Source organism: Cucurbita pepo, chromosome 12 (genome assembly GCF_057944985.1).
Source record: "Cucurbita pepo subsp. pepo isolate OVF chromosome 12, ASM5794498v1, whole genome shotgun sequence".
NCBI classification, from domain to species: Eukaryota; Viridiplantae; Streptophyta; class Magnoliopsida; order Cucurbitales; family Cucurbitaceae; genus Cucurbita; species Cucurbita pepo.
Genome location: NC_141809.1, coordinates 15399453 through 15426461, shown reverse-complemented (window position 1 = coordinate 15426461; position 27009 = coordinate 15399453). Strand labels below are relative to the sequence as shown.

Sequence of the window (27009 nt, the reverse complement as noted above, 5' to 3'; positions counted from 1 at the left end):
AGTCGTTGATATATTAAATCAAATTCAGGGCAAAAAAAAAAAGTTAAAAGTTTGAAATAAAAATGGATACATGAGATCAAATTTGGAGTAAAAGAAATTAAAAGTTCGAGATAAAAATTGACACATCGAGTCAATTTAGGGTAAAAATTGACCTATTTTCTCGATGGTTCGAATACAAACGAACCGAACTTGGTATGATTTTGACTACACACATGGTGAGGGTTGAAAATAAGGCAAAAGCTCAGTGTTTTTAATTAATTTCAACGACCTTTCAAAAGATTTTATGAATTTGGTCCTTTTTTCAAACCCAAATTTATTAGCCTTCTTTCCTTATGGCCTATATTCTTTTCAAAGCAAATTTATTATTATTATTATTATTATTATTATTATTATTATTATTATTATTATTATATTTTTCTTCCCTTTTTTCTCCCTTTCACATTACTTTAATTTGAGTTGGAATATTCAATATTATTAAATGCTTTACTGTTTATTTGTCACACGTGCGTTTAAATCATCATTATTTCCAAGCTTTACTATAAATTATAATAAAACAATTTAATGTATTCTAAATTTAGTTATTCATTTAATTATTATTTATATTTTCTTGAATTTGTAATGCCCACCTTTGTTGAAAATTAAAGTTAGGCTGACATTTTTATTCTTGATTTTGACCATTTTATTTTATTATTATTTTTTTAGTCCAACAATTATAAAATTCTACCCAAAAAAAACTTTATTTTATTATAATTATTTATTTACTTCGACAATTACAAAATGGGACCGTACCGTCGATGTTTGGAATCATAAACCCTAAACTATGTTCATAAAATTTTATTTTTATAAAATGGGATCAAACCTATGTTTGAAATTTTTTATTTTATTATTGTTATTTATTTAGTTCGATTACGAAATGGGATCGAACCATTGATATTTAGAATTATAAACCTTAAGCTATGTTTGGATCAACAGCTAATGTCAGTCTCTCTCGAACTTTACGTGGTTTTATTATTAATATTAAATTATTAAGTTGGCACACATCTTAAAGAGAGTTTTAAAAAATGGCCAATTTCTCCCTCGAAAAGAACGAGGTTGAATTAAAGATAGAAGCACTATGAATATTTTTATGGGATTTTGGATTATGGGAGACCAACAAATGCCCTTTGGTGGGTAAAATCTATAAATATATACCATTTTACGCCCGTGTTCGTGGGTTGGATTAAGTCGAGTTGGTACATTTTTTAGACCAATCCAATCACAAAGTTTTCATTTTCATTCAATTATTCGGGTCATTCATTTAAATTTTTATTTTTAATGAAAATAAAATATTAATTAGTAAAATACATATTTTATTATTTTGAAACATTTAATTAAAATTTTCTACTCAATTTTAATATATATTTCTAATTTTTTTAAATTTTTTTAAAAAATTTACAAGAGGTAAAATATTAGAAATTATAAGGTGATTAAAATTTTAAATCATGATTAAACATGATTAAAATTGAAAAGGTTGAAAAAATATTAGAAATTATTAAAAATTTAGTAATATGTAAAAATATATTATCTTGGGATTTATGTTGGTTTCTTACCAGAAACATGATTCCAACAATCAAAATAGAATAAAAAAAAATAAATAATAATAATAATAATAATAATAAAAAAAAAAAAAAAAAAAAAAAAAAAAAAACCCCATGAAAAATTGGTTGCTTGTTTATTGTAAGTAAACAACATTTACATGACTTTTCACATATCCTTATATATATGTATGTATATATCCTCACTAAAAAAAAGAAAAAAAAAAAGAAAAATTGGGATATTTTCAGTATTAGTATTAATGTTATGTTACAAAACTGGTATGCCTTTAAAACACTTTAGCAATGAGTAGTGATCCTCCTCGTATCAATGAAAACCCCTCAGGGTTTCTTTATCTGCACCTTCTGTACTTTCACTTCTGCCATTGGAGCTTTGGCAACATTATTATTAGCTTCACAGAACCCATTTTCGAAGCTCGATAAGCGAGAGTCCGAAAGAACACTGAAAAGCTGCGTGTCTACTAGTAGCTGCAAAGAAATTCACACTTTTTGGCTTCAAAGAAAACTACACTGTAACCGCCCAAACCCACCCCTAGCAAAAAAACATTTCCTTTCAGGCTTCCCTCAAGGCTTTTAAAACGTGTCTGCTAGGGAGAGGTTTCCACACCCTTATAAAGAATGCTTCGTTCTCCTCCCCAACCGATGTGAGATCATCTCAAGTATACTATTAGCGTTTCAGAATAGAAAGAAAATACAGAATGAAGCAGATCCCATTTATCTAATTAATAAATCACTAACATGAACAATGACCAAAGCACAAATCTATGAAGGAATCAAACTGAGAAGTGGGAAATCACCTTAATAAATGGTCGGTCCTTACTAGAAAAGGAATCAATAAAGCTATCTTTAAGAAGTAAAGAAACCTGAAATCATTGAAATAAAGAGCTAAGTTTCATAGTGATCAGCCATGGAATGTTGAAGATCAAGACGGAAAGTAAAACGAAAGGTAGATTAGATCGTCTGACCCTGTCGTTATTCGATTGGACACTAGTTATGGTATGAGATCTAAGATTTGAACACAATGACTCCATGTATTGCCGCATGACCTTCAAAAACTGGGCGGCGTATGCAGTCTGCAAATCAAAGTTACATCCGAGTGAGTGTTGAGTAGAAGCAGAAGGCGTGGGAGTAGAAGAAAATTCACCAATCCATAATAACCTGAGATTCATTGCACCTATATACAGGATGCTTTTTGGCAATTGAACTCTTGTTAGCCAATTTAGCATGGACCGGGCCTAGTTCAGAGACTAGCTCTCTGTGTCGTGGAAGTGTCGGTAAGGTACATGTTTTCACCTGAATCGCAGAAAATTTTAGACCAACCTAGCAATTATCTTTTAGGAGTTGGGAAACAAACCGAAATGAAAAAATTAATAAGATACCAATAAGGACCGTTCGAAAAATCTGTTTAGGAAACAGTTCTCAATATCTACGCTCAAAGAAGTCGTAAAGGTTAACTATTTTGACCATCCAGGGCATCTATGGCTAATTTTATTCGCAAGTTTCCTTTCAGCTTGAACGCTTAACAAGTTGAGCTTCTTTTCGTAATTTTGGGACCATCTCAGTTGGGTCAATGTTTAGTATAGCCCTTGTTTTTGTTAAATAAAAGCACAATAAAAATGATCTTTAGAACATGATTGATAAATAAACAGAGGAAAAACAAAAGGATAGGCAAGCTTCCAGCAAACCTGATCCTTAAGCACATCAACAATAACTAGATTAGACGTCTTCATCTTTACATCAGTTGGTCTATTTAGTGTACCGACCTGCGAAATTATCAAAAGGGGAAGGCATCGTTAAAAAGTAATTTGGATTCGCTCAAACATCGAGATCAACGAACAATTCTATTTCATATTTAAATCTCCCGATCATCTACGAAAAGGATTAATAAACTTAGGAAGCAATACTTTTCATTGATATCTTGGTTTAAACTAAAATATCCCATTATCTTCAATATGAACTGCCTCTAAACGCGAGCAAGAATTCAGATAAAAGAAATCAATGTTATACTCACAATAAAGGGAACTGGTGCATCAAGGAGGTCAAACATTTTTCCTGGCAGAACCTGAAAATTATTAAAATGAGCATAACATGGGAAGTAATAACTCAAGCAACTTCTAGTTTTCCATTTTCCATTTATATTCCGTTCCTCTTAGAAATTGCAAGAACCGTGAAGCTCTCGTGAAGCAAATAGCAAGCATAAGAAAGCAAAGAAACAAAGGCTTCAAGGCACAGAGGAGCATGCACTTCATTGAGGGTGCTTCAGTAAAAACTTTTTTTTTACCGCTTACGCTTGCTTTTTAAAACATCGATTCAAACAGTGGTGATGTTAGCCATTTCCAGTGACTTTTGACTACGAACAAACTGACGTACCTTTTAAAAGATTTTCTTAGTCAAAGTTTAAACAGAGTTTTTCAATTCTCTAAACCAAGGTGAACAGGTTAGGGCATTCCATAACCACATAGACATCTCTGATTTGTGAAAAAGAAAGGGATAACACTGTAGAGATCAATATCAATGAACTCACCGGAAGAAATAAACTTTGCCATTGGAAGGGACAAATCATAGGAACAAGGGATAACACTGTAGCTGAAAGTAGACCCTGCATTAATTAATATACTCAATGAGAATAAGATCAAATAAAAAAAGTTCATAGTAGTCAGAATAATGGAGATATAAACAAAATGTAGGACTAACTTACCAGGTTTGGACACACTACTATCACTTGTTTTTCTAGTAAAATCACTGCAACCAATTGCAAAACCTATAAAGACAACGTGATCAGACTTCTAAGTTCACAGCCAAAATAAAGGACACACTACTATCACTACATGAGGTTTATTGCAGTGAAAACTCGTGTCATGACGTAAACATGAGGTAAGAACAAAACATTTTAAGAGCAGGGAAACAGATACGGGAACAATATAAACTGGCAAAACAACCATATACTTAGGTACGTTAACTGAATCAACTGAATCTGCAAGGGAGTTGCAAGAATTTGTTCTGAAACTAATAGAAGTGCATTTGGAGCTTCAGAATCAAACGAAAAGCATTCTGCTTACAGTTTCAAGAGAGAGAGCTCGGCATAAAGTGGCAGTTGTCCATATTGACAGAGCAAGAGTTTCTTCAGCTGAAGCCAACTTTGCCTTGACCTACCAAAGATTTAATCACCCCTTAAAGTGATGTGAAACACACCCTATGAACAACGAGCAATAAGAAAAATACCTCAACAGGGTTCAATGAGTCTAGATATTTTTCACAAAATCCGAGCAATGCAATGGAAGGTCTTCTGTATTGAATAGATTGCAAATGTTCAAGAGGTTGAAATAATAATTTGCATCCCCTTTCAGGAACAGGAAGTGAATGATATCCGCAGACTATTTGCAGCACATCATGCTTATTATCCTATCATAATAAATCCATAAGGCAAGTGATTAGATGAATGATAATGTTGAAAGAGTCTAGTCGTTGAACGAAAATTAGAAATCATAATTAACTAACCCTAGCCCATTCCATTATCAAGCCATCATCGAATTCCTTTTCACAGTTTGGAAAAAGATCATCATCCTCATCTTCTGAAGCCATACTTCTAGCTGGACTGCCATATGATTCAATATTACTGAAATTGGTACTGGGCAAAGGGTGTCTAAGTACTAACAATTTACAAGCATATTAGATATCAGGGTAAATCTACCACCTGAACAGGGACTCAGAACTCCCAAGGCGCTCTAATGCGCGATGCTTTGATGAGAAAGACATCTCTGTGCAAAGGTGACCATTCTCGAAACTTCCATTAGTTCTTTCCGCCTTGTCAAAAAATTGAAACCAGTTATAACCTGTGCAATCACCAAATGATAAACACAAACGGAACTACACACCCATCTAATATTAATTAATATCTTTTAGAGGTGTTCTTATAATAATTTTACATTGGTATAATGAGAATTTTCTTGCAGCCTCAAAATATCGTTAAGGAAACTTTAATCACTCATTTTTGTTTTGCTTACTTGACCCAACTCTGAAGCATCGCTGGTTGTACCACTTTCAGGAGATCGAGGTTCCCACATCTTCATCGAAGAGGTTAAGATCTCATCATCAGATATAATCCCTGCAGCAGCAGCAGTAAGGGCCACTGCACTGTGAATAGGTATTGCTGACGCCATCCAATCACCAACGGACTCCCTTTCAGGAGATTCAACATTTTCATTATTATTTGACCTTGACACTGATGGCACATAATCAGTGAGAGAGATTTCACTAATCAACTGTGTTACCCGATTCAAACGTTCCTGGGCTATAATACTGCAGACCACAACAAAAAGGACTGAGTTATTTAGATCCCAAAGCGATTTTTCTATCATGAATCTGCATGTAGCTCAAAGAAACAGAATTACAAAGGACCTGTTCAACATCTCGAAGTGTGAGTCAAAGAAGGGTACTCTTGTTAAAAGACAATAGCAGCGAGGTGCAGAAACCAAAAAACGGCTGCATAATCCAGGAGAATGAGAAAGAGAAGTTGAGATGCCTAGGATGGCAGGTGGCCTCTGAACAATTTCTTGCACATGCAAGCATACACCATAAAGAGTCGAATTGTTGGCAACCTGAAGGAAAAGAAAGTAGCTTCAGCGAACATTCCATTTCTTCTACGAACTAAACATATGGAAATGAGTAAAAAGATCATTTAAAAAAAAAAAAAAAAAAAAACTCCCACTTGAAAAGATAACATTCTCTCATGCCCATTGGTTAGGTAAGTGGTGAATGAAAAATAAGCACCAAAACCTCAAGAAAAGAAAATAACTGTTATTGTTCAGTTTTCCAATTTTAATAAACATAACTTAATTCAGGACATATTTTACATTTTCATGACGAAATAATAGACTTGAAGAAAGCTAGATGAACAATACTTCAAGATCGGAAATCAATACAAAGAATATGAAGAAGAAATAGAAGAACTTATCATAGACTTGCAAACACAATTAAAACAATATACAACCAAGTAGTAACTCGACTATAAATCAAAAAGTAAGTGAATCTTGTATTACTCACAAAAAGTAAAGGACATTAAAGAAATTCTAAAATAAATTCGTCCATAGGTTGATTTAGACACATATCAGGTGACAAAAAAAGAACTTCAGATTCAACATTAGCTGAAGAAGCAATCACAAAATTTACCTTAAGGGAAAAAATAAATGCCAAATCATCTCTTTTCAAATGTTCCTGTGACAATAGAAGAGGCTAGCATCATTTTTTTTTTTTTGGGAAACAAGATAAGTATTATACATTTACCGATCAAAACGGATAAAACATCATCAACAGATTTTTTTTTTCTCAGCGATATCTTACAAATAAAATTCCATGTTTAGAAGATAAAACTTGTCCAGAAGCAGAGAGAAAACTGGATGGGGTCATGACAAAGATATTAATATTGGTACCAGATACCTGACCATAAACAATTTCGTTCAGCTCACTGAGTGATGGAGTCCTCTCCATTACCTGTGCCTGCATTGTTAGAGTAAATGTGTGAAATTATGTTCTACTGTTAAATATGAATTGCCAGGAAATAGAACAAATTAAAACGATCCAGTCAATAGTAAACATCTAAGGCCATTATGATTCATAAGGTGACATCATTGTGAAGTTAAAAGCACCATAAAGTAGACTACTTACTAATGCACAATAATCCACAAAAAAAGTAATGAGAAAGATGATAGCTTAGTGACACCATTAATTTATTAAAAGCAAATAACTGTCACCAAATACTACTTTCCCATTCAAGATTTTCATCAACGTTATAAATCCTCAAAGAAACTAATATCATAATTTGCATCCGCAATTTATTGGTAAACAAGTAACTTATTTAATATTTAAATGTAGATCAACAAAGAAATGACACGGAACATGCTGGTGATAGAGTCAAATTCGACACTTGAATATATACTTCACCTGGTTTACTAGATTTTGATTTCACATAAAGGGATAAAACCAATATCATGAATCAAAGATAATAGTTAACCAACCTAACCTTCCTTAACACATCATGGCTGATGGATTATAGCTCACCTTAACACCGTCGGGAAAACAAAATGCAGACAAATCCTTCATACGCATTGGCAGCCTCTTCCCGGGTGGATACTTAAAAAGTATCTGTAGATGCAAATACAACTTCAATTCATCAATATGCAAATATACAAACGCAAGAACACAATAGTTAACGACCTTCATCCCAAATTTTATGAGTAAATTACTCGAGCAAACTAAATTTTAAGTAGACAACAACAAAAAGAAAGCACCTCAAATAGTTATCCTTCAATAGACATAACAAAGGCACAAAGAATTAACTCACTACACATTGGATAATTCTACAACACAAATAAAAGAGTTCTACCAAACTAAGGATCCAGATAAAGAGTTAACCTGAGGTTCCAGCAGGGGAACTGATGGCCCTCTATGCTCTAGCATTTTGTTTTCTATCATCTCAGTATTTTTCTTTTGTAAGTCCCATTTTTTCCCTTCAGCAAATGCATCCTCCACAGTCTCAAGGTTAGTATCCGGATGGAGCCCCACAATAATGAAGTGTTCAAAGAGAGAGGTGGGCTCTTTGTATAATACACAGTCCTATAAAATATGAACATATTAAAATTCAATGTATAACTTTTTTTCTTACTCAGCTGGGCTTATTGCAATTCAAAAGAGCATGCAATCATCAGACACTTTGGCTTTACATCACAAAATATGCCTTTTGGAGCATCAGTTCTCCTTGGCCGCATGACACTAGATATAGTTATACATATCTTATCTTACAAGCTTGATCTATGGACAAACTACCAACTCGTTTGTTCTACTTAATTGTAACATCATTAAACACGAAAAAATTATTCAATGAAGCCTCTACACGATAGTTGCCTCGTAATAACCTTCAGATGTGGATTGGACGTCTCCTAATAACCACTAGATATAATCTCGAGATATTTCTACAATTTTGTTCTCATATATCCAACAGTGCAAAACTATCGGCCACATTGTGGTAGCCTCCTCAAATAACTTCTAGTCAAACACTGAATTTAAAGCTGAACAACAAAGCAAAAGCAGAACAGCCAGTAATTCCAATAATTTTTCATGTCTACAAACTAATACATGGCCTGTGGAGGTGGGAAATGTTTGAGAGCATTGAAAAACTTCAGTCCAAGGGGAGCCTAGTTTCAGAAATAAGGCAGGGTATTGCATCAGTATAATACAACATCGCCCAGAGGCCAGAGGACCTCGTAAGCAAAACGTTCATTCATAAACATGATCTCCTTTTCTGCTTCAAAAAACAACATATCCAGCTTTTCTTTTTCTTGGAAACCCGGAAAAAACCAGGTTGTAGAAAGAATATAGAAACATAGAATCAATTAGATACCAGAGATTTGGAGTGAAACTGATACCACTGACGTTTTTGATTCGCCAAGATCTCAGGATCAAAACTACAGAAGGCGTAATCCTCATCTCGCGTGCCTCTCCCCCATCCCCAAACCTTCTGCACATGGGATTTTAACCTCTGGAAACCGTTGGTTCGATTGTGCACGGGACTCGGAACTTCACTACGAGCACGTCGATGTCCAGTCCCCATTTCCTGAATCCCGGTGCCCCCTTGATAGACGCTATTCAGAGCTTCACCGGCCACCCTAAACGCCTCCTCCGAGAAATGTTGCAACACCCACATTGGCGACGGAGGCCGCTCGTCCGCGAATTCACCATTTTCCTTCATATCCATTCTCAAACAATCAATTCATCTTTTGCGCTCATTGAACCAGTTTATCATCGCTCAACTCCTCTCGCTATCATCACATTCACAATCTCCCACTGATTTCGGAGATTTACGCATATAATAAACAAGCAGACCACCATTTAAAACCCCCAATTTCACAATCGGTTCCCTCTGAAAACACGTTCATCCATCGATTTAACCAACCCCCAAGTCGCAAAGAAGCTGAAACATTCCCAAAAATCCATCTCTACTCCATCATCACGTAAATGTTTCCATGCAGAAAACCAACAAATCCCCTGATAGCAAAATGAACGAAAACAGAGAACAGAACGCAAAAGTCGTTAAGGGAAAAACACATACAAGAAGCTCGAGGGGAGATGAACAAGAGAAGCGAATCAACCATTTATGAATCCGGTGGATTTGCAAAAGTGAAAACGATGATTGATATCATGAAAAGGGAAGAAATGGGGAGATAGGAAAGAAAATACAGAGAAAAAAGGAAGAGAAATCATAGAAGAAAACGGTGGTAATGGCGGAAATCACCTGATGAACGAATGGATGAATGGATGAATGAATGTTTTAAGTTTGGAAGTTGGTGTTCGGAGGAAGGAGAGATGGAAAATAAAATTCTGCAAAAATAGGAAACAGAGAGAGGCAGTTTTTATAATGCTATTGGAATTCCCCCATTAATATTTTAATACTTTTTCATTACTCATAATTAATTTTTTATATTTAACCATTTCATACTTTTTATATTAATTAATATTGTGATTTTTTATTTTTTATTTTTTACTTTTTTTTTTCTCTTTTCAATTTTAGGATCTCATTTAATATAAAATTTAACTATATTTATTAGATTATTTTATTTTTAAAAATTATTAAATATATTAAAAACAAAATTAAAAGTCTAAAAACTTATAAAATTTATACATAAGAACAAAATCTCAATTTTAAAATAGTAATTGAATTATGCTTATGATAACATATATTTTTTTTAAAAAAAATTGTGATATTTTCATAAATTAAATTATAAAATAGTGAGATTAAATAATGAGATATAATGATGAAAATAAATAAATTTAAAGAATTTGAAGGAAAAATAATTAATTAAATGATTGTTAAATTAGAGTATTCGTGTATTTTTTTTTTTTAATTATTAAATAAATTTTGGACTGTGAGAAAACCGACGTGTCTTATTGATTAAAAACTATAATTTCCACCTGTCGGAAAATGGGGCCCACCTGCTCCCGCTTCCAAAAGCCTTTCCAGTTTTGGGCCGTTGATTTTGGCGCGGCCGTTACGGTTCGATTTCCACCGTTGGATCTCCGTTACCCAGGTGGGAATCCGCTGCTTCCAAGACTACGACAATCGTTATTTTATTTCACACGTCATCTAAAGCAATTAATGTTCGTTTCTTTTTTTCCTATTGATTTATGTGAAATAAAATTGGTAAATTTATTAATTACCCAATACTCATTTATTCACTTCAAATATAATGTTTTAAATTTCACCAATATATGTTATGTATGAATATTTAAATTAAATGATCCAAAAGTCAAAAGTTTATTAATTGCATCTAACTATTTTTTATGCATTTTACTTTATTAGCATACAAAAAAGGGAAGTAAAATAATATCTTATTTTGGAGTTGACTTTAATATTAATTAACTTTTTCAACACTAAAATATATAATAATATTTATAACCCCTAAATAATCATTCAATCCAATTCAACTTTACCGTACTTTTAAAAAGATTAAGAATATTAAAAAAATGATGAGATTCTAATTATTAATGTAACATGTATAGACTGTAACTTTTTTAGATAATTAAAAAAAACAATCGGATAATCTAACAAAAAAAAATAGAAGGTTAGATTTGGTCGTTGTGAATGTTCTAATTTTTTTTTAACATGCATAGTTTAATTTTTTTTTTTTTTTTTTAATTTCAACTCAATGCAACCCGTGTACACTCCAAGTAAATATAAAAGTCGAAGGCCAGGTCCACTTATGCATTACTAACGAGAGATAATTTCAACCCAATGCAACTCGTGTACACTCCAAGTAAATACGAAAGTCGAGGGCCAGGTCCACTTCTGCATTAGCAAGGGGGAGAGATACTATGGCACGTGGGGGAGGGAGCGCAATATTCTCCAAGGTGGAAGTAAGGAGTCACATGCATAATTGCTTTGGAAATCGTTCATTCAGACCTTGCTTGTGCTTTTGGCCTTTTGTTTTTTCTTTATTACAAACTTGGGATTGGGGAGTGACCAATCATTCAACGTTGCTCATGTTCTTTTATTCATTATTGATAGACATATCAAGATTAAATACTTCACCCGTAATGGTGTACATTAAACCCGACAACCCAAACCAACCAAACTCTATAATAGAGGTTGAATTGATCTCGAATAGAATTGATTCGATTTTGGTTTCATTAGAAAAAAATTTAGATGGCCTCAACCCAAACAAAATCTTATATATATCAAAATGGTTAGATTGTGAAAATTTGTGGGTTGGTTCAAAAAAATTCCCTCGACCCACCCGGCCCATGTATACCCCCTATTACCAACTCGAATGAAAACTTGGAAAAGTCAATTGTATCCTTGAAACGAGCAATTTTAGGATACTACTCGTATGTCGAACCAAAATAGTATTTCAACCTTTTGTGGGTCTCTTTTGTCTAGTCTTATTTATTTATGTATTTATTAGTTTTCATATCTCCTGTCATTAGTTAATTGGCTGAATAACACATGGCATGTTTCAACAAACTGCTTTAAATGTATTTGAAGTTTTACCCAAAAACAAAACAAAGAGCAGGAAATGTTAGTTTGTAGGTGATAATTATATCTGCTTTGTGTAGTTACAATCTTGGCCCACCCCTTCAACATGTGAGAAAAGAGGTCTTAAAGAATGAAAGTGATGGAGGAACTGATTGCAGCATTCACAGGATCAAACAACTTCAAGGATCCACCAAGTTCTCTACACTAATATCATGTTCACTTTTTATCATCACCGATACCATCCAAATTCAAATATCAAAAACATTATGGATCATTGCATATATGGTCAGATTTCAACACATCATTATTTTAGGAACTTACATAATGAAGAACAGATGAAATTCGCGTTAGAGCTTAGGGATGGGCCGAAAGAACGCAGCGCAGGCAATCGCCTCCATGCATGAGATCAAAGGCTTTGTTGATCTCTTCCAGGGTCAAGTTGTGCGTTATGTATTCGTCAACTTTGATTTCCTGCAAGCATATGGATAAATTACTGGTGAGCATCCTGGAAACATGAAACACAAAATTGAATTTCTTAGAAGCTCAAGTACTAAACATGTAATATAACCTTTTAAAATATAGTTGACATCTAAATCAAATGTTAAAGACTTAGTTAGAAAGTGTGATAAACAACCAAGAACAATTGCAGATTTCTTTTTCTAAAAGATAACAAATCAAGCTACAAGATAGCATCTGGAAATACCTTCTTCAAGTACTTTTCGACGAGCCAAGGGACTTGGGAACGACTCTTGAACCCACCAAAAGCGGTTCCTTTCCAGACGCGACCAGTCACTAACTGGAAAGGCCTTGTGGATATTTCCTGGCCAGATGCTGCAACTCCCACAATGACCGATTGCCCCCAGCCCTGGTAAGTAGATGCATAAAGAACTCAGGCATGTTCACAATGTTAGCTACTTCAATTATCAATCAAGACAATAAAATCTGTTATAGCACTTGCCTTGTGGCAGCACTCCAGAGCAGACCTCATCACATTGACATTCCCTATGCACTCGAAACTATAGTCAACCCCACCATCTGTGAGATCAACGATGACCTGCTGAATAGGTTTGTCATGTTCCTTTGGGTTCACAAATTCATTGGCTCCAAATTTCTTAGCTGCAAGGTGGAAGTAAATGATGTCATAAAAACCTCATTGCCCCCTCAAGAATCATTGGAAACAGAGAAAATCTTATCCTACACTGTTAGTTTCTTTATCCATAAAGACGAGTATATTCTGTTTGATTGGATATGCATCTCCCAAATAGCCGATTTGGGCGTTAAAAAGGCCAGGGAAAGTTACCACTTAAATGAAATAAAAATAAAGAAAATATGAATATCTTGTAGGAGAAGCTGATTTCATTGATAGAATGAAATTGCAAAAGAGGGAGGATGATAAATAATAATAATAATAATAATAGCTCATTTTGCTATTCCAAACAAAGTCTATCCTCGAGATCATAAAATAGTAAAGATCAAGGAAACAAACATCCCAAAAATTTCCAGACGACATATATGTTAAAAAAAAAAAAAAAAAAAAAAATCAGTGAAGATTTAGCAGTAAGAAGGTTCAGTTATGTTCAAACGACCAGATCTCCCCAAATTTATAAATCTAGAAAATACATTGAGGTCGCAAAGCAGTTACAAAATATGGCCATGAAAAAATAATAATAAAACCACAAACCTCAAAGATTATAATATGCTTTAGAACGACTCTCCTTTAGATTATAAATTCAAGAAATAGAGCATAAAATGTAAGAAATCAAGGTATACCAAGTTCAAACTTTTTGCTGTCAATATCAATGCCGATTATGCGTGAGGCACCAGCGGCTTTGGCACCTTCTGCCACCTGTCAAATTTAAAGTAACAATGAAGTTGATGCTATTAGCCAAAGAAACAATTTCGCTGGTAAAAAGAAAAGATATAACTATGAAAAGGATTGGGTAATATTTTTGGGTTCATGAAGAAATGCCTAGCAGCAATCAAACCACTGCAAACATTTTTTAGAAGGCTAAAGGCTGTCTGGCTTTGCTTAAAGAGACAATGCATAAGCTAATAAATAACATTAAAAAGATGCAAAATCCCAATATAACTGTGTCAACAATATTTAAAAGCTAATAGGGGAAAAAACTCATCCAAATGCCACTTCTTCCCATCGCATCCATCGTAAGGATGATCAAGTGAAAGATTTGTCCCTAGTATCAATAGTGATTTTTAATAAAGATTTAATTTTTAACATATAATCAGTATCACACATAAGATCAGCATATTCTACAATTTTAGTCATTTGCATTTATTCTTAACATGTGGTAAGGTAGTATGAGTACTATATATCTACGTGCATTAGTTTATATTCCAAAATATTACTTAATAATATTCTTATTGCTATCACGTGAGGCCCATCTGCCTTTAACCTATAACTACAAGCCTCTATGCCTTCCAAGGGAGGTGTATACCTCTTGTGAGGTGCGAGTCTCTAATGAACTAGAAGTGTAAGACTGAAAGAGTAAACATGAGTTTCTCAGTGGAGTTCGTTTACACCAGCCCTTTTAAAATATTGACAAACATTAAGTCTATAAAAAGTCCTCCCTAATTAGAATCAACCTAAGGTCAATTTAGAGGAAAGAGAGGGCAGTCAAAAGACAGGAGGGTCTGATATGGAGCTTACCGCAAGGCCTACAGTCCCTAGGCCAAAAATAGCCACATTGGACCCTGGCTCTACTTTTGCTGTGTTCCAAACAGCTCCAAGGCCTGAAAATACCATTCGTTATGGCATATAAAGAATTGTAAAATGGAAAAGGAAAAAAAAAAGAAGTTATGTTGGAAGATATTATTTTACGTGAACAGCTCCCCCTTCATTCAAAAAGAAATGAATAAATTAGAGAAACAAAAAGAAAATTGAACGTCAGCTGAATTTTTAAAATTTCCCCTTGGATAGAAAACATCGCCATGATATTCAAATAAACTTTAACAAACAAATACACCTATTTATCGAAAATCTTCTTTTTCCTAATTTTTCATAGTTAAAACAGGATAATCATGCTAGTTGTAAAGGTAAAAGTGTGGATGTATGTGTGAACATATATGTATATATTAAGAGTGTTTAAGAAACCCTACGTGCACCTTAACTATTCTCAAGAGAAGACCGCCAGACGTTACTATATTTGGTAGTCAAAGTAATTCACAGGATATTCAATCCTGGCTACCATGACTTGAATCCACTCTCTCTAAACCCTTTATTATTTGCCTGATCCTTATTGACCACTACATCAACCCATGGTGGTTTATATATATATACATAAAACATTATAGATGCAAGTTTAACATATCGCTACCTGTGGGAACACCACATCCAAGAAGGCATACTTTATCCAATGGAGCCGTGGGATCAATCTTTGCAACACTGACATCATGAACAACAGTGTATTGACTAAATGTTGACGTGCCCATGAAGTGATATATAGGTTTTCCATTTACGGAGAAACGACTCTGACGATCTGACATCATCACTCCCACTCCAGTGGCAGCACGGACTTTGCCACAAAGATTTGTTTTCCCTGATTTGCAAAACTTGCATTCTCGACATTCTGCTTGGTAGCAAGGAATTACATGGTCTCCAGGCTGAACTTCCGTCACACCTTCACCAACACTCTCTACTATCCTGCATGGGTTTCATAATGCCGCTTAGGTAATGAAATATATATATAATAAAAACCAAAGTATCTGGCATGTGATATCAAGTTGCATACCCTGCAGCCTCATGACCAAGAATACAGGGGAAGAGACCTTCAGGGTCCTAAAAAGAGATGAAAGTCAGAAAATGTCAGATATCAGGAGGTTGGGGTTCAACATGTACAGGAAATGATGATAATAATAATAATAATAATAAGAGAAATTAAGCTTTAGGCAGGTGCCAAGTGGCCAGGAAAGGTATTGAGCTAATGATGTCTTAGATCGAAGTGTTTGGGGCTTGGTTTTTTTCCCTCTCTTTCATATTTCATTCATCAATGAAGTTGTTGTTTATCTAAAATACATTAAAAAAAAAACATCTTGGTTATCAAAGTGATTGACTTTTAGTTGTAAAATAGTGGCACTATTTCAACATACTTCTTTGATCCTTTATACTAGAAACTCCTCAATTTGGCATAGCACGTGCCAAAGGTAGATTTGTCAAACACAACGTTAACTGCCACTTAAACCAAAGAATCATTGGACAACTAATAGGAGGTTCAAAACTTGCCAAATATCGTAATATTATACATGATGACTGAAAAATGAGAGACAATTGTTAATCCTCGATTTTGTTAAGAGAAACCAGCTTTCAATAAAATGAAGGGTAGTAAAACGAACGACCCATCACAAAAATAAATATCAAGCCAAAAGTGGGAAGTGCAAAAAAGTCTTGCACAAAAGAACCCCAACATTTGGTAATGAATAACAAAGGGGATTACAATTTGAGTTAAAATCCCAAAGTGATCCATTAAAATGTGCCCATATATCTTCCCACTATCTACCAAACCCCAAAAATGTTTTCCTATTTTTTTCCCACCAAATAAGCCGCAAAATAACAAAGAACCCAGCCTACCAGAAAACAAGAACATTCCCTCAAAAAAGGAGGATCCAGTTCAGACCAAGAACAAAAAAGGAGGCTCTCAACGTAAATGTCTTTGGTATTAATCTTTCCGAAGGCTGCAAGCAAAGCAAAGCAAAGCAAAGAACCAAATCCAGCCAAGACTAATAGGATTTTAGGAGCGAGCAACAAATAAGAAACTTTAGGTAGGGATACCAGTAACATGAAGGTGGGTTGTCACCTTATCAAATGGGACGTTTTCTCCAAAAACCTATACTTCATGAGAGTTTAGGTATTGGAAATCTAGAATAAGAATTCTCTTCTTTTTTTCATTGAATAAAAAGAGATTAAAAGAAATCAAATAAAAATATGTTATCCATCGGTTCAATATGATAAATTATTTATTTCAACCTACTCACTAATATAGAAGTGGAGACATCCTTTGCCCAGATCAATTTAGAACAAGAAGGGTTCTAACAAAAATTAAGATTGGGTGTTTTCTCTAAGAGATTTAAACATTTTTTACAAAATTGAAAGAAGAAATTCCAAATCGGGTCTATTTCCCAAAAAGGTGCTTCTACATATTCAAAGCATAGCAATATGGGAACAAAATGTGTTTTCTTTCTTCAGTTTGGTTGGGTAATTCCACAATCTCGAAAAGGACTTTTAGCTGTATCTGTAGTGTGATCACCCCTTCACGTTTAAGGCTAACTTAGTTGGTACAGTGCAGTCGAAGTGTCCTTCGACAAAGAAAAATGGTAGTTATCTAAACCTATTGATTAGAAGGGAGGTTGCTTTTTTTCAGTAACCATTAGAGCTAGGATCTTGGAAATTAGATTTTCAGTTATCTAAATGCCACAGAGCACATGGGTAGCGCACCAGATCTCGTCTCATCCAGGATCCTCGTGAAGATTCCAGCACTGGTGTTAACACGTTGAATTTATCCATATAGAACAAAGAAAAATTAGTAAGAACATAATAGATCCTAAGCATACAAATTTTGTCTTTAGTTCCGTAAACCAACCTTGTCCGATTGGACAATCTTGCAAACTCGAATAAAATACTACACGCAGAAATTAGTATTTCTTAATCTGAAGACAGCATTACAATCATCAATGCACAAGAACTCCGAATTCAATTTCATTCCACCACCCAATAGACAGGGACTAAAAAATCACGAACTCTTCAAAGAGCGAAAACACACCCCCGAAATGAATCACTAAAAAATAGTAGAGAAATTAAGAAAAAAGAAGCACCATGCAATGACCGACAATTCAATCAATTAAGATTCGGAAAATCGAAAGATAAACAACCTTGCCGCTCCAGGTATAAGCATCAGTGTGACAAAGAGCAGTGTAGAGGATCTTGACTCGAACCTCGCCGGCTTGTGGCGGAGCCACCTGAACATCCTCGATCACCAATGGCTTGTTGGGTTCCCAGGTCACCGCCGCTGACAGAAAAAAAAAAAAAGAAAAAAAAAAAACGCTAGCTGAATCAAAAGGATCGATGACAGGAAAAGGTGAAGCATATAGAGGAAGAATTAAATGTGTATAGGGAGTACCTTTGCAGGTGATAACTTGACCTTGAGTCGCCATGAATAGAACTGAACACAGTGAAAGAGATCGAGGAAGAAGAATGAGAGGCTAGAGAGACAAAAGAAGTGGAAGACCCAACCAACTTAAATACCGCCTCTCTTTCCCTCTTCTTTTTATTTTTTTATTTTTTATTTATTTTTCTTTTCTTTCATGTTTACCAATCTCACGTATAAGTAAATAAATAAATAAAATATGGAATATATATATATATATATATATATATATATTTTTTTTTTGTTTTTATTTTATTTAAACCTGAAACTCATTAACTTTATCAATTTTATTTTCATAAATTATTTTTCATTTCCGTAGACAAAAAAATAATAATTATTTATACCAAAATATTTCTAAATCGAGTATTTTTCATTATAAAAAAAAATTACAGAGGAGGTAATAGCCCTACAACTAGTTATAAATATTTTTTTTTACTGAGACTCATTCATAAAAACTACTCAAATTTCGAAAATATGGTTAAATTCTAAATTTCATAATTTAATATTTACCCAATTTACTATTCTGGAAAAGAAAAAATACAAAAAAAAAAAAATCTAAATTTGTGGACTCAAAGATAACAAGAAAAAAAGAAAAAAAAAAGACAAATTTAATTGAATTATAAAAAATAAAAATAAAAGAAAAAAAATACAATTAATTGAAAAGTCAGCAAATTCAGCCGATAAGGTTTTTTAAAAATAAAATCTAATATATCCGACGTGGGCCCTACGTTGGAATTAGATAAATAGCCACGTGTCAAGTTTCGGAGACCAACGTGGCAACACATGTGATTGGGCCAGGCCCACATATTTTAAGATATTGATAAGGCCCAATCACGTGGGTCTTTTTTTTTTTTTTCTTTTCTTTTTCAAATTTTGACGTGCAATAAAATTAAAAAATAGGTTAAATAGTTATATTATATTTTTCGGAATGGGAGCGTTTTACAGATGAAATATTTTAAAATGTATTAGAATGTCATAGTCACCCACTTTTTTAAAATAAAATAAAAATAAATAAAAGAAAGAAGAACCATAAACCCTGAACCCTCTCAAACTCTATTTTTTCACGTTGTGTGCTCCTCTCCAGCAGTTCAGTGTCGCCACCTTTCTCCGGTTCAGTGGCGCCACCGCCGCCGTCGTCTTTCTTCCGCTTCTGCCGCTGCAGCCTCTCTCTGAGCGGCTTTGTACAGGTTTTCGACTTTCTTGTTCTTACTGGTATTCTTCCAATCGTTATCTATGTCTTTCTCGGCACTTGAGACACATAAATCAGGACTTGTCTAATGAATGAATGAATGGATGAATTTTTATTTTTGTTTTTTTGGAATATCAATCACAGAAAAGAAACCAAAAAAAAAAAAAAAAAAAAAAAAAAAAAAACAGCATTGTGCTAATTGGTACTATTCGAGCTGCCTTTTGATTTGTTGCATATGTCTGTCAATTGAGAGTTTGATCATCTGTATATCTCTTTAGTTTCTGCTGAAAATTGCATTGTTTATGCCACCAAGAATTTTCTAGTCTTCCTCCTTTCTTTATTTATTAGAGAATCAGTCGAAGTAATCTGTCACCAATTGCACTTTGAATTTATTGAAACTAATAGTCATATATATGCTTTGTGATTCATTTATTTGATTTTGAAAGTTTTAGAAAATGTTATGGTTTAAATAATCATATTTTCAAAGGCAGAGGGATTAGAGAGGACCTAAATATTCTCCTTGCAATTCTTACAGTTTCCATGGGAGGTAATAGGGCTCAAGTCAATAAGCCCCATAAATCACGCTTCTCATCCAAGGCAACGCGACAACAGCACAAAACCTCTTTAACAGGTGTGGATCTTCTTTTCTTTTAGTTCATGAAAGCCTGGTTTTTGTATTTTTCGTTTTAAGATAATTTTTGGTTCATGTAGAACCTCAAGGTTTAATTTTCTCTATAACTAATACTTAGGGTTGTGTAGCTATTGGGTTCTAATTTGAGTTTTGGGTCACTAGATAGAAGCAAAGTAACAAAGAATAATGTTGCTAAGGCAGCTCGGGCTGCTCGTCTTCAGCGTAGTAAGATGGTACTTGATGTCCAATCTTTTTCTACCCAGTCTTCCTTTTCCTTGGGCATATTTGACATGCCTCATTGTCATTGGTGGTTTTTTATTTTCATTACTGAATTTGTTGTTGCAGATTCGAGAGCAGAAAAGGGCGGCTGTTTTACAGGACAAAAGAGCATTAAGTGGATCAAAGAGTCCTCCCAGAGTCATAGTGAGTTGTTAGAATATCCATGGAATTTCATATCTGCCTTTATTTCTTATTTACTCATTCCCTGCTCCGATCAATTTTCTTGTAATATTTGTAAATGTTTATTGATTCCGCTGCCCACAGGTTCTTTTAGGACTCTCTGCATCAGTAGACCTGAATCCACTGGCTGAGGATCTTTTGTCTCTATTATCTCCTGGAGCTTCATCATCCACAGTTGCTTCTTCAGAGTACAAGCTTCGGGCAACAGTAAGTTGTATCTATGTGATTCTTCTTCATGTTTTTTCTTTAATTTTTGAAGCCGTGGCCAAATTACTCTATTTTATTTATGTTTCTTATTCAAACTTCTCTATTTTATTGAGTTGTCCTGAACCCTTGGCAATTTTTTGTGTACCAATCCTTATGTTTGCTTTCATTGTGCTAAATTTTTATGCTCCAGGTACTGAAAGCACCCTATGGTGACTTGCAATCATGTATGGAGATGGCCAAGGTTTTAACTTCTCATGCAATTGTTTTTTTTTTTTTTTTTTTTTTTTTTTTTTTGTTTCTTCACTCATCAAGTTTTAAGTTTTGATCATGCACCTTTTAATTTGTAGGTAGCTGACCTAATTGCTTTTGTGGTCTCTGCGAGCTACTATATTGAAGGAAGCACATCTCTCTACATCGATTCATTTGGAAGCGAATGCCTTTCTGTATTAAGATCTCTGGGCTTACCGAGTACTGCGGCGCTTATTCGAGTATGTTATCATGTTATTTCATTTTTGAGACTTATAATCCTAAAGGAGAAGAATTATGTGCATGTATAGGTAAAGCTCTTTTCCTTTTCTGGCAGGACCTACCCACTGATATAAAGAAAAGAAACGATTATAAAAAAATGTGTATTTCTAGCATTACATCTGAATTTCCCGAGGATTGTAAGTTTTATCCTGCCGATACTAAAGATGAGTTGCACAAGGTAAACAAGTGTAGGTTGTTTGCTTAGGTTCATGTACACAACTTTCTATGCTTATTTTCATTTTCCATGTTTTATATTGCAGTTTATGTGGCTTTTTAAGGAGCAAAGGCTCACTGTTCCTCATTGGAGAAATCAAAGGCCTTATTTGATGTCTCAAAAGGTTCTAAAGAATGTGTATTTTAATATATTTTGCAAATTTTGACCAATATTTTCCTTTCACTCTAAGAGTAACATCTGTTTGTTAGTTATTGTTTTTCTAATTCTCTGGTTCTCCCACAGGTTGATATGGTAGCTGATAATTGTACTCCAGGAAAATGTACCCTTCTTCTCACTGGTTATCTACGAGCTCGAAGTCTCTCTGTGAATCAACTGGTACATACTTCTGTTTTTCCGTATTTCTTGTTTCACGTAGGTTGATATGTCGTTCATACTTGCCTTTTACTTTCATCAGGTTCATGTCGCTGGAGCAGGAGATTTCCAGCTTTGCAAAATCGAAGTTCTCAAGGATCCAGTCCCATTGAATCCAAGAATTGAACAAGATTCCATGGATACTCAGGACGAGGAGGTAACAAATGTAATCTTTGCACGAGCAAAGTGACTGTTTCTTTTCTTGGCTCTTTGTTCTACTATGGTCACTCACTCTGAGTTTTCTTATCCAAGAATATTATTACATGCCCTCTCATATAATTTGAAATAAAAGAAGTGTGAGCTTTAGAACCGTTCTGCGCATAGCTACTAAATTGTTGAGGAATTCTTGTTATTGGTAGATATTGGATTTGAGTGAATGGTTCATGAAAATTTAGATGGAAAATAGTGTTTTTTTTCCTTCTGCAGACTGAAATTCAAATCAAATTGATTACTCATTCTTCTTTCGTAAATGGTTCTGATAACTTTTTTCAGTAATGATAGATGTGTGTCCTGAAAAATTATTCTTGCATAGTAGTTTGTTCACTAACTGTTTAGTTTGAGAAAAATTATTATTCGGGGTTGAAATTTCCTTCTCTGATGAGTTATAGGATGCATATTTTCCTTGACGTTCTATCTCAAGTGCAGTTTTTATATGATATTTTATGTTTGCATATGACACTTTTTCCATACTTATTGTTCACATTCTCATGCATTATAATTTACACCTTTCTTGACATGTAGGTTGTTCGCTTGTTGGAGCCATCAGAGCAAGAGCCATTGGTTGTTGAGAATGAGCTTGATCCTCTGTCTGGTGAACAGGTGTTTTTCTTAACAATAAATAAACTTTTCTATAAAAACAACTCAAGACATAGATCTTTTTTCATTCTTAGTTTACCACTCTCAATTTCCCTTGCCATTTCTTCTTTCTTGGGAAGGATATGGTCAACATGGCAGCTGGTGGGAGTTAATGCATGATATTAAAAAATTCATGTAAAACTTAAAAAGAGTTAACTTAAGATATGGAATGTTTGATGAGTGGCTTGATTATTTCTTTTACTTTTTGTTCTTGTTATATTTCCTTGTTTATGGATTGTATTATTTTTGTGATACGCCTTCAAACTAATCTACAAGATCTAATAGGTGTTTCCACTCCCTTCAATCTCGATGTACAAATGCTATTTCTAGGACAAAATCTCATGTCACTTCGTTAGTTATATTTATAGTTGATGTTTGATGACTGGTAATTTGTTTTTCTCTCAGACTTGGCCGACTGAGGCAGACAGAGCTGAGGCAGATAGAAGTCAGAAAGAAAAGCATCTGAGGAAAAGAGCACTTGCTCATGGCACTTCTGACTATCAGGTTTGCATATTAATCCGCTAGTTCTCTCCCCCACGATTTACATGTTTGTAAAGTTCTTGTCAGCATCACATATGTTTTTCCTTTGCTTTTGTCAAAACACACAGGAAGCCTGGGAAATAGGTGACACAGATGATGAGGATTCTGATTTTGACAATGAATCAGATGGTATGATATTAGACAGTGGTTATACAAATGAAGTGGATGACCTTAATAATCCAGGCCTCAGTGATGATGATCAAGCATCTTTTGAGTTAATAAATTCTGATCAGGAGACGGATATGGATTCTGTGATGATGGTGAGAATCTCATTATTTTTTTTAACTTGTGATACCATTCCTCATTTTACCAGACTGTGGTCGTTGTGGCAAAGCTAGATAAGTAGCCTTGGGGTGCAATTCACAATGGACAACCATATCTAACGTTTTTTTTTTCCTTTTTTGTTGAAAAATAATGCTGAAAAGTGACAACCTTATGATTATTTTTAACTCTTTATAGTATGCTGAAAAAAATAATGTAAGGGGATGTTAAATCTTAAAAGAACTGTGGAAAGTTTCAAATAGTCTCCCCTGTTAGGATTCATCAAGTTGAATATAATTTCTAAACCTAGACACTTAACATGCTTGAACCAGTAGAAATTAAAGGATACAATGGAATTGTATTCCAAACTTTCTTCAATCTGCATGCTTATCTGTGATGCATTGGATTGCTTTTGTAACTATAATATCTTGAAATTTCTCATGTATTGAGAACAAGTTACTTTTCTCTTCTAGGTCTATCTACCATTTCTTATTAATGCTGCTAGTCACTTAATTTCCTCGCAATGCAGGATGGTGATAACTTGACCAACGAACAAAGATTGGATGAGTTTCAAAAGATAAAATATGCTCACGCTGAAGATGAAGGTTAGTCATTAGTTTCTTTTGGATTTTGAAGAGTTATAGGTGCTTGACTTATTTATAATTTTATACTTTGAAAACTTCTTAACCATCAATTTCTAATTAATCACGTGAACATTGGCATGGCAGTTTGGCATAGTATCTCCATTGTAATACAAGATTAATGGGTGTGTTGATGTCAATTTCGTACATGTAATATGTCTGAGCTTGAAAGTTTGAGGTAGAGGCTTGGTGTCATGTTATACACGGATGTTTAGTAATCTTTCTTATATTTTCGTTATAGAATTCCCAGATGAAGTGGATACACCTATGGATATCCCTGCCAGAAAACGCTTTGCAAAGTATAGAGGTCTTAAATCCTTTAGGACATCCTCATGGGACCCCCAAGTATAGTTCCTGTTATTCGATTATGGTTTCTCATACTGTTTCATAATATTACAAGCGTTCACTGAAACTTCTATCTCCTCTTAATTCAGGAAAGTTTGCCTCAAGACTATGCAAGAATTTTTGAATTCAGTAACATATCCAGAACACAAAAGCACGTTCTAGCTAAAGCTTTAGAAAGAGAGCATGGGAACAGAGATGATTGTGTGGCATCATCCTCCTATTTAAGGCTGCATGTGAAGGAAGTGCCTGTTGGTGCTGCTTCCAAATTGTGCGAGTTAACGAAGTCAATGCCAATTACTGCTTGTGGACTTCTGCCACATGAATCCAAGATGTCTGTCCTCCATTTCAGGTACTTCCTGATTGCTCAATTACCATCTATTTTACTACAAACGATTTCTAGGTTCCAAGTTCCAACTAATCTTGTTGTTGCAGCATCAAGAAACACGATGTCTCTGAAGTGATATCCGATAAAGTTGGGACTACTGAGAACACCAAGAAGCATGATAAGAATTCTCCTCCAATCAAAGGAAAAGAAAAATTGGTGTTTCATGTTGGGTTTCGGCAGTTTGTTACAAGGTACTTTTCCAACTTTGCCATAGAAGTCATCTAATCTTTCGGTTTTTTATTTTCAGATAACCATTTCATAACTTTCAGGCCAATATTTTCAACCGACAACTTCAATTCGGACAAGCACAAGATGGAGAGATTTCTTCATGCTGGAAGATTTTCTATTGCTTCTATTTATGCTCCTGTTTCATTTGCACCCCTTCCTTTGATAGTTCTTAGGACTGTTGAAGGAATCTCTTCATTTGCCGCTTCTGGTTCATTAAAGAGCATCGACCCCAGACGGATAATTTTGAAAAAAATTATTTTATCTGGGTAATGTCATCTATGACCTTATCAAATAAGTAATGATTATTTTATCTCCTCGTTTGAAGAATTTGTTTTTATCGTTCCCTCTTCTATTTGCAGTTATCCTCAACGAGTATCAAAATTGAAAGCTACTGTGAGATACATGTTTCATAATCCCGATGACGTGAGATGGTTCAAGGTACGAGAAATGCATATGAGATGGTAATCTCTGTTACCTTTTTTGTTGGAACTGGTAGAAATTGAACACTTCTAGTATCAGAGAATGCTCTATGTTTTGCTGTCCTCTCTCGTTCTTAATACTCTGTGATAAACGAAGGAAAAGAGGATCCTAATTGACTGGTATAAATTTTTGCTCAGAGGAAAGCTCAAAGCACTTTTGCCTAATGGATCAAAAAAATTGTATAGAGATCTTGATTGAGTTGCTGTTCTCATTTGATTGAGCGGTTGTTATTTTTAAATAAAAACTTCTTTTATGCATAAAAGGTTACCACTTGCCATTGAAGGTGAAGTACGAAATACATCTTACATAATGGTTTATCCTCCTAATGTTGAATCGTTGATGCAGCCTGTGGATGTGTGGACGAAGTGTGGCAGACGTGGTCGCATCAAGGAACCTGTCGGTACACACGGTAAGCTCCCCCATACCCGAACATCTATCGAAATACCCTCGACATGCGACTGCTGTCTCCTCACAATCCTTTAGTGTTATCTTGTTGTTGTTACATAACACGGCCTGTAATCTTGTGGAACACAGGTGTAATGAAGTGTGTTCTGAATGGAGTTTTACAGCAACATGACACAGTATGCATGAGCTTATACAAGCGTGTTTATCCCAAATGGCCTGAGCATCTTTTCCCTCTCCTTGATGCTTGAATAGTGGTAATTTTTCTCTAGCTCATTGTTTGATCATTTTTTACCTTATTATTTATTATATTCTACAGGAAGGAACAATTTTCATTGTAAGATCAGAAAATATATATCTTTGATGGATTTTCAATGTATTTATTTTTATCTTTATTTTTGTATAAAGTTTGATGTGTGTATATATATATATAGATATATACTATATATATATATATAGATAATTTTTTATCACTGCTTCATTCCTCTTCGCCAATTCATTTGTTTAGGGCGAGAGCGAAAGTCTATGCAGTCTTTCATCCGTATTCAAAGAGGACGATTTGTCGTGTCCCTTTCAGACTGAAAGGAACAGATTTGCCATGTTCGATTTAGATAAGTTGCTTGATGACTTCTATCCATTTTCTATACGTGCATAGATGGAATGGATGGATGCATTTTCTGTCTCTGATTGGTCTTCCTCAAGCAGCCATCTTTGTTTTTAGCTAAATCTAAAAAGTAATATATATATATATATATATATATATATATATATATATATATATATATATATATATATTTGAAATTAATTATTTAAAGTAAAAAGTTCACTAATGTAGGCTTTTAATTTTATTATTATTATTATTATTTTTTTTTTTTTTTTTGCTAGAAAATTTAAAAATAATAAAATTAATTAAGTAATTTAAGCTTACAAAATTCGATCATTTTAGTTAGGATTTTTTTTTTTTTAATGTAAAAAAACCAAGATTTCAAATCATTCTCCT

General features: G+C 34.1%; 3 protein-coding genes across 8 annotated transcripts; 1 reads left to right on the top strand and 2 right to left on the bottom strand.

The window, feature by feature from the left end:
• Positions 1–1692: 1692 nt before the first annotated feature.
• On the bottom strand, positions 1693–9968 carry LOC111806524 (DENN (AEX-3) domain-containing protein). 4 transcript variants are annotated; one of them, XM_023691873.2, is made up of 20 exons: positions 9880–9968; positions 8989–9632; positions 8004–8204; positions 7650–7733; positions 7029–7088; positions 6762–6806; positions 5991–6190; positions 5597–5891; positions 5287–5396; positions 5091–5208; positions 4815–4994; positions 4652–4741; positions 4291–4353; positions 4117–4191; positions 3604–3654; positions 3278–3355; positions 2751–2885; positions 2558–2665; positions 2390–2455; positions 1693–2060 (listed from the first exon to the last, which is right to left on the bottom strand). In XM_023691873.2, the coding sequence occupies exons 2-20, from the start codon at positions 9340–9342 to the stop codon at positions 1914–1916; spliced, it is 2460 nt and encodes an 819-aa protein (XP_023547641.2). In that variant the 5' UTR covers positions 9343–9632; positions 9880–9968; the 3' UTR covers positions 1693–1913. The 4 variants fall into 4 exon arrangements, with proteins under 4 accessions (XP_023547641.2, XP_023547644.2, XP_023547642.2 ...); XM_023691876.2 differs by having other exon boundaries at positions 5091–5187; XM_023691874.2 differs by lacking the exon at positions 9880–9968 and having other exon boundaries at positions 8989–9873.
• A 2272-nt stretch (positions 9969–12240) lies between these two features.
• On the bottom strand, positions 12241–18375 carry LOC111807380 (alcohol dehydrogenase class-3). 2 transcript variants are annotated; one of them, XM_087129185.1, is made up of 10 exons: positions 18246–18375; positions 17998–18134; positions 15864–15910; positions 15450–15775; positions 14783–14865; positions 13888–13963; positions 13076–13233; positions 12821–12982; positions 12439–12588; positions 12241–12321 (listed from the first exon to the last, which is right to left on the bottom strand). In XM_087129185.1, exons 1-9 carry the CDS (start codon positions 18277–18279, stop codon positions 12472–12474), a joined length of 1140 nt encoding a protein of 379 aa, XP_086985311.1. In that variant the 5' UTR covers positions 18280–18375; the 3' UTR covers positions 12241–12321; positions 12439–12471. The 2 variants fall into 2 exon arrangements, with proteins under 2 accessions (XP_086985311.1, XP_023548854.2); XM_023693086.2 differs by lacking the exon at positions 12241–12321 and having other exon boundaries at positions 12371–12588.
• An 898-nt stretch (positions 18376–19273) lies between these two features.
• Positions 19274–26404, top strand: LOC111806428 (uncharacterized). 2 transcript variants are annotated; one of them, XM_087128801.1, is made up of 22 exons: positions 19274–19484; positions 19997–20092; positions 20255–20325; positions 20438–20515; positions 20636–20758; positions 20949–20999; positions 21106–21246; positions 21342–21464; positions 21547–21624; positions 21744–21836; positions 21916–22029; positions 22614–22691; positions 23133–23231; positions 23336–23527; positions 24058–24133; positions 24411–24514; positions 24604–24863; positions 24947–25090; positions 25169–25393; positions 25487–25565; positions 25953–26016; positions 26142–26404. In XM_087128801.1, exons 2-22 carry the CDS (start codon positions 20002–20004, stop codon positions 26258–26260), a joined length of 2403 nt encoding a protein of 800 aa, XP_086984927.1. In that variant the 5' UTR covers positions 19274–19484; positions 19997–20001; the 3' UTR covers positions 26261–26404. The 2 variants fall into 2 exon arrangements, with proteins under 2 accessions (XP_086984927.1, XP_023547507.2); XM_023691739.2 differs by having other exon boundaries at positions 19275–19459.
• The last annotated feature ends 605 nt before the right edge of the window (positions 26405–27009 follow it).

Coding starts and splice junctions, on each gene's coding strand:
- LOC111806524 (XM_023691873.2), bottom strand. CDS start 9,342: ATGGATATGAAGGAAAATGGTGAATTCGCGGACGAGCGGCCTCCGTCG. Junction 3,356..3,603: donor ATGCACCAGTTCCCTTTATT/GTGAGTATAACA, acceptor ATAATTTCGCAG/GTCGGTACACTAAATAGACC. Junction 2,061..2,389: donor AGGACCGACCATTTATTAAG/GTGATTTCCCAC, acceptor ATTTCTTTGCAG/CTACTAGTAGACACGCAGCT.
- LOC111807380 (XM_087129185.1), bottom strand. CDS start 18,279: ATGGCGACTCAAGGTCAAGTTATCACCTGCAAAG. Junction 15,911..17,997: donor CTTATACCTGGAGCGGCAAG/GTTGTTTATCTT, acceptor ATCTCTTTTTAG/GACCCTGAAGGTCTCTTCCC. Junction 13,964..14,782: donor TAGGGACTGTAGGCCTTGCG/GTAAGCTCCATA, acceptor TAAATTTGACAG/GTGGCAGAAGGTGCCAAAGC.
- LOC111806428 (XM_087128801.1), top strand. CDS start 20,002: ATGGGAGGTAATAGGGCTCAAGTCAATAAGCCCCATAAATCACGCTTC. Junction 22,692..23,132: donor ATCCTCTGTCTGGTGAACAG/GTGTTTTTCTTA, acceptor TTTTTCTCTCAG/ACTTGGCCGACTGAGGCAGA. Junction 23,528..24,057: donor ATATGGATTCTGTGATGATG/GTGAGAATCTCA, acceptor CTCGCAATGCAG/GATGGTGATAACTTGACCAA.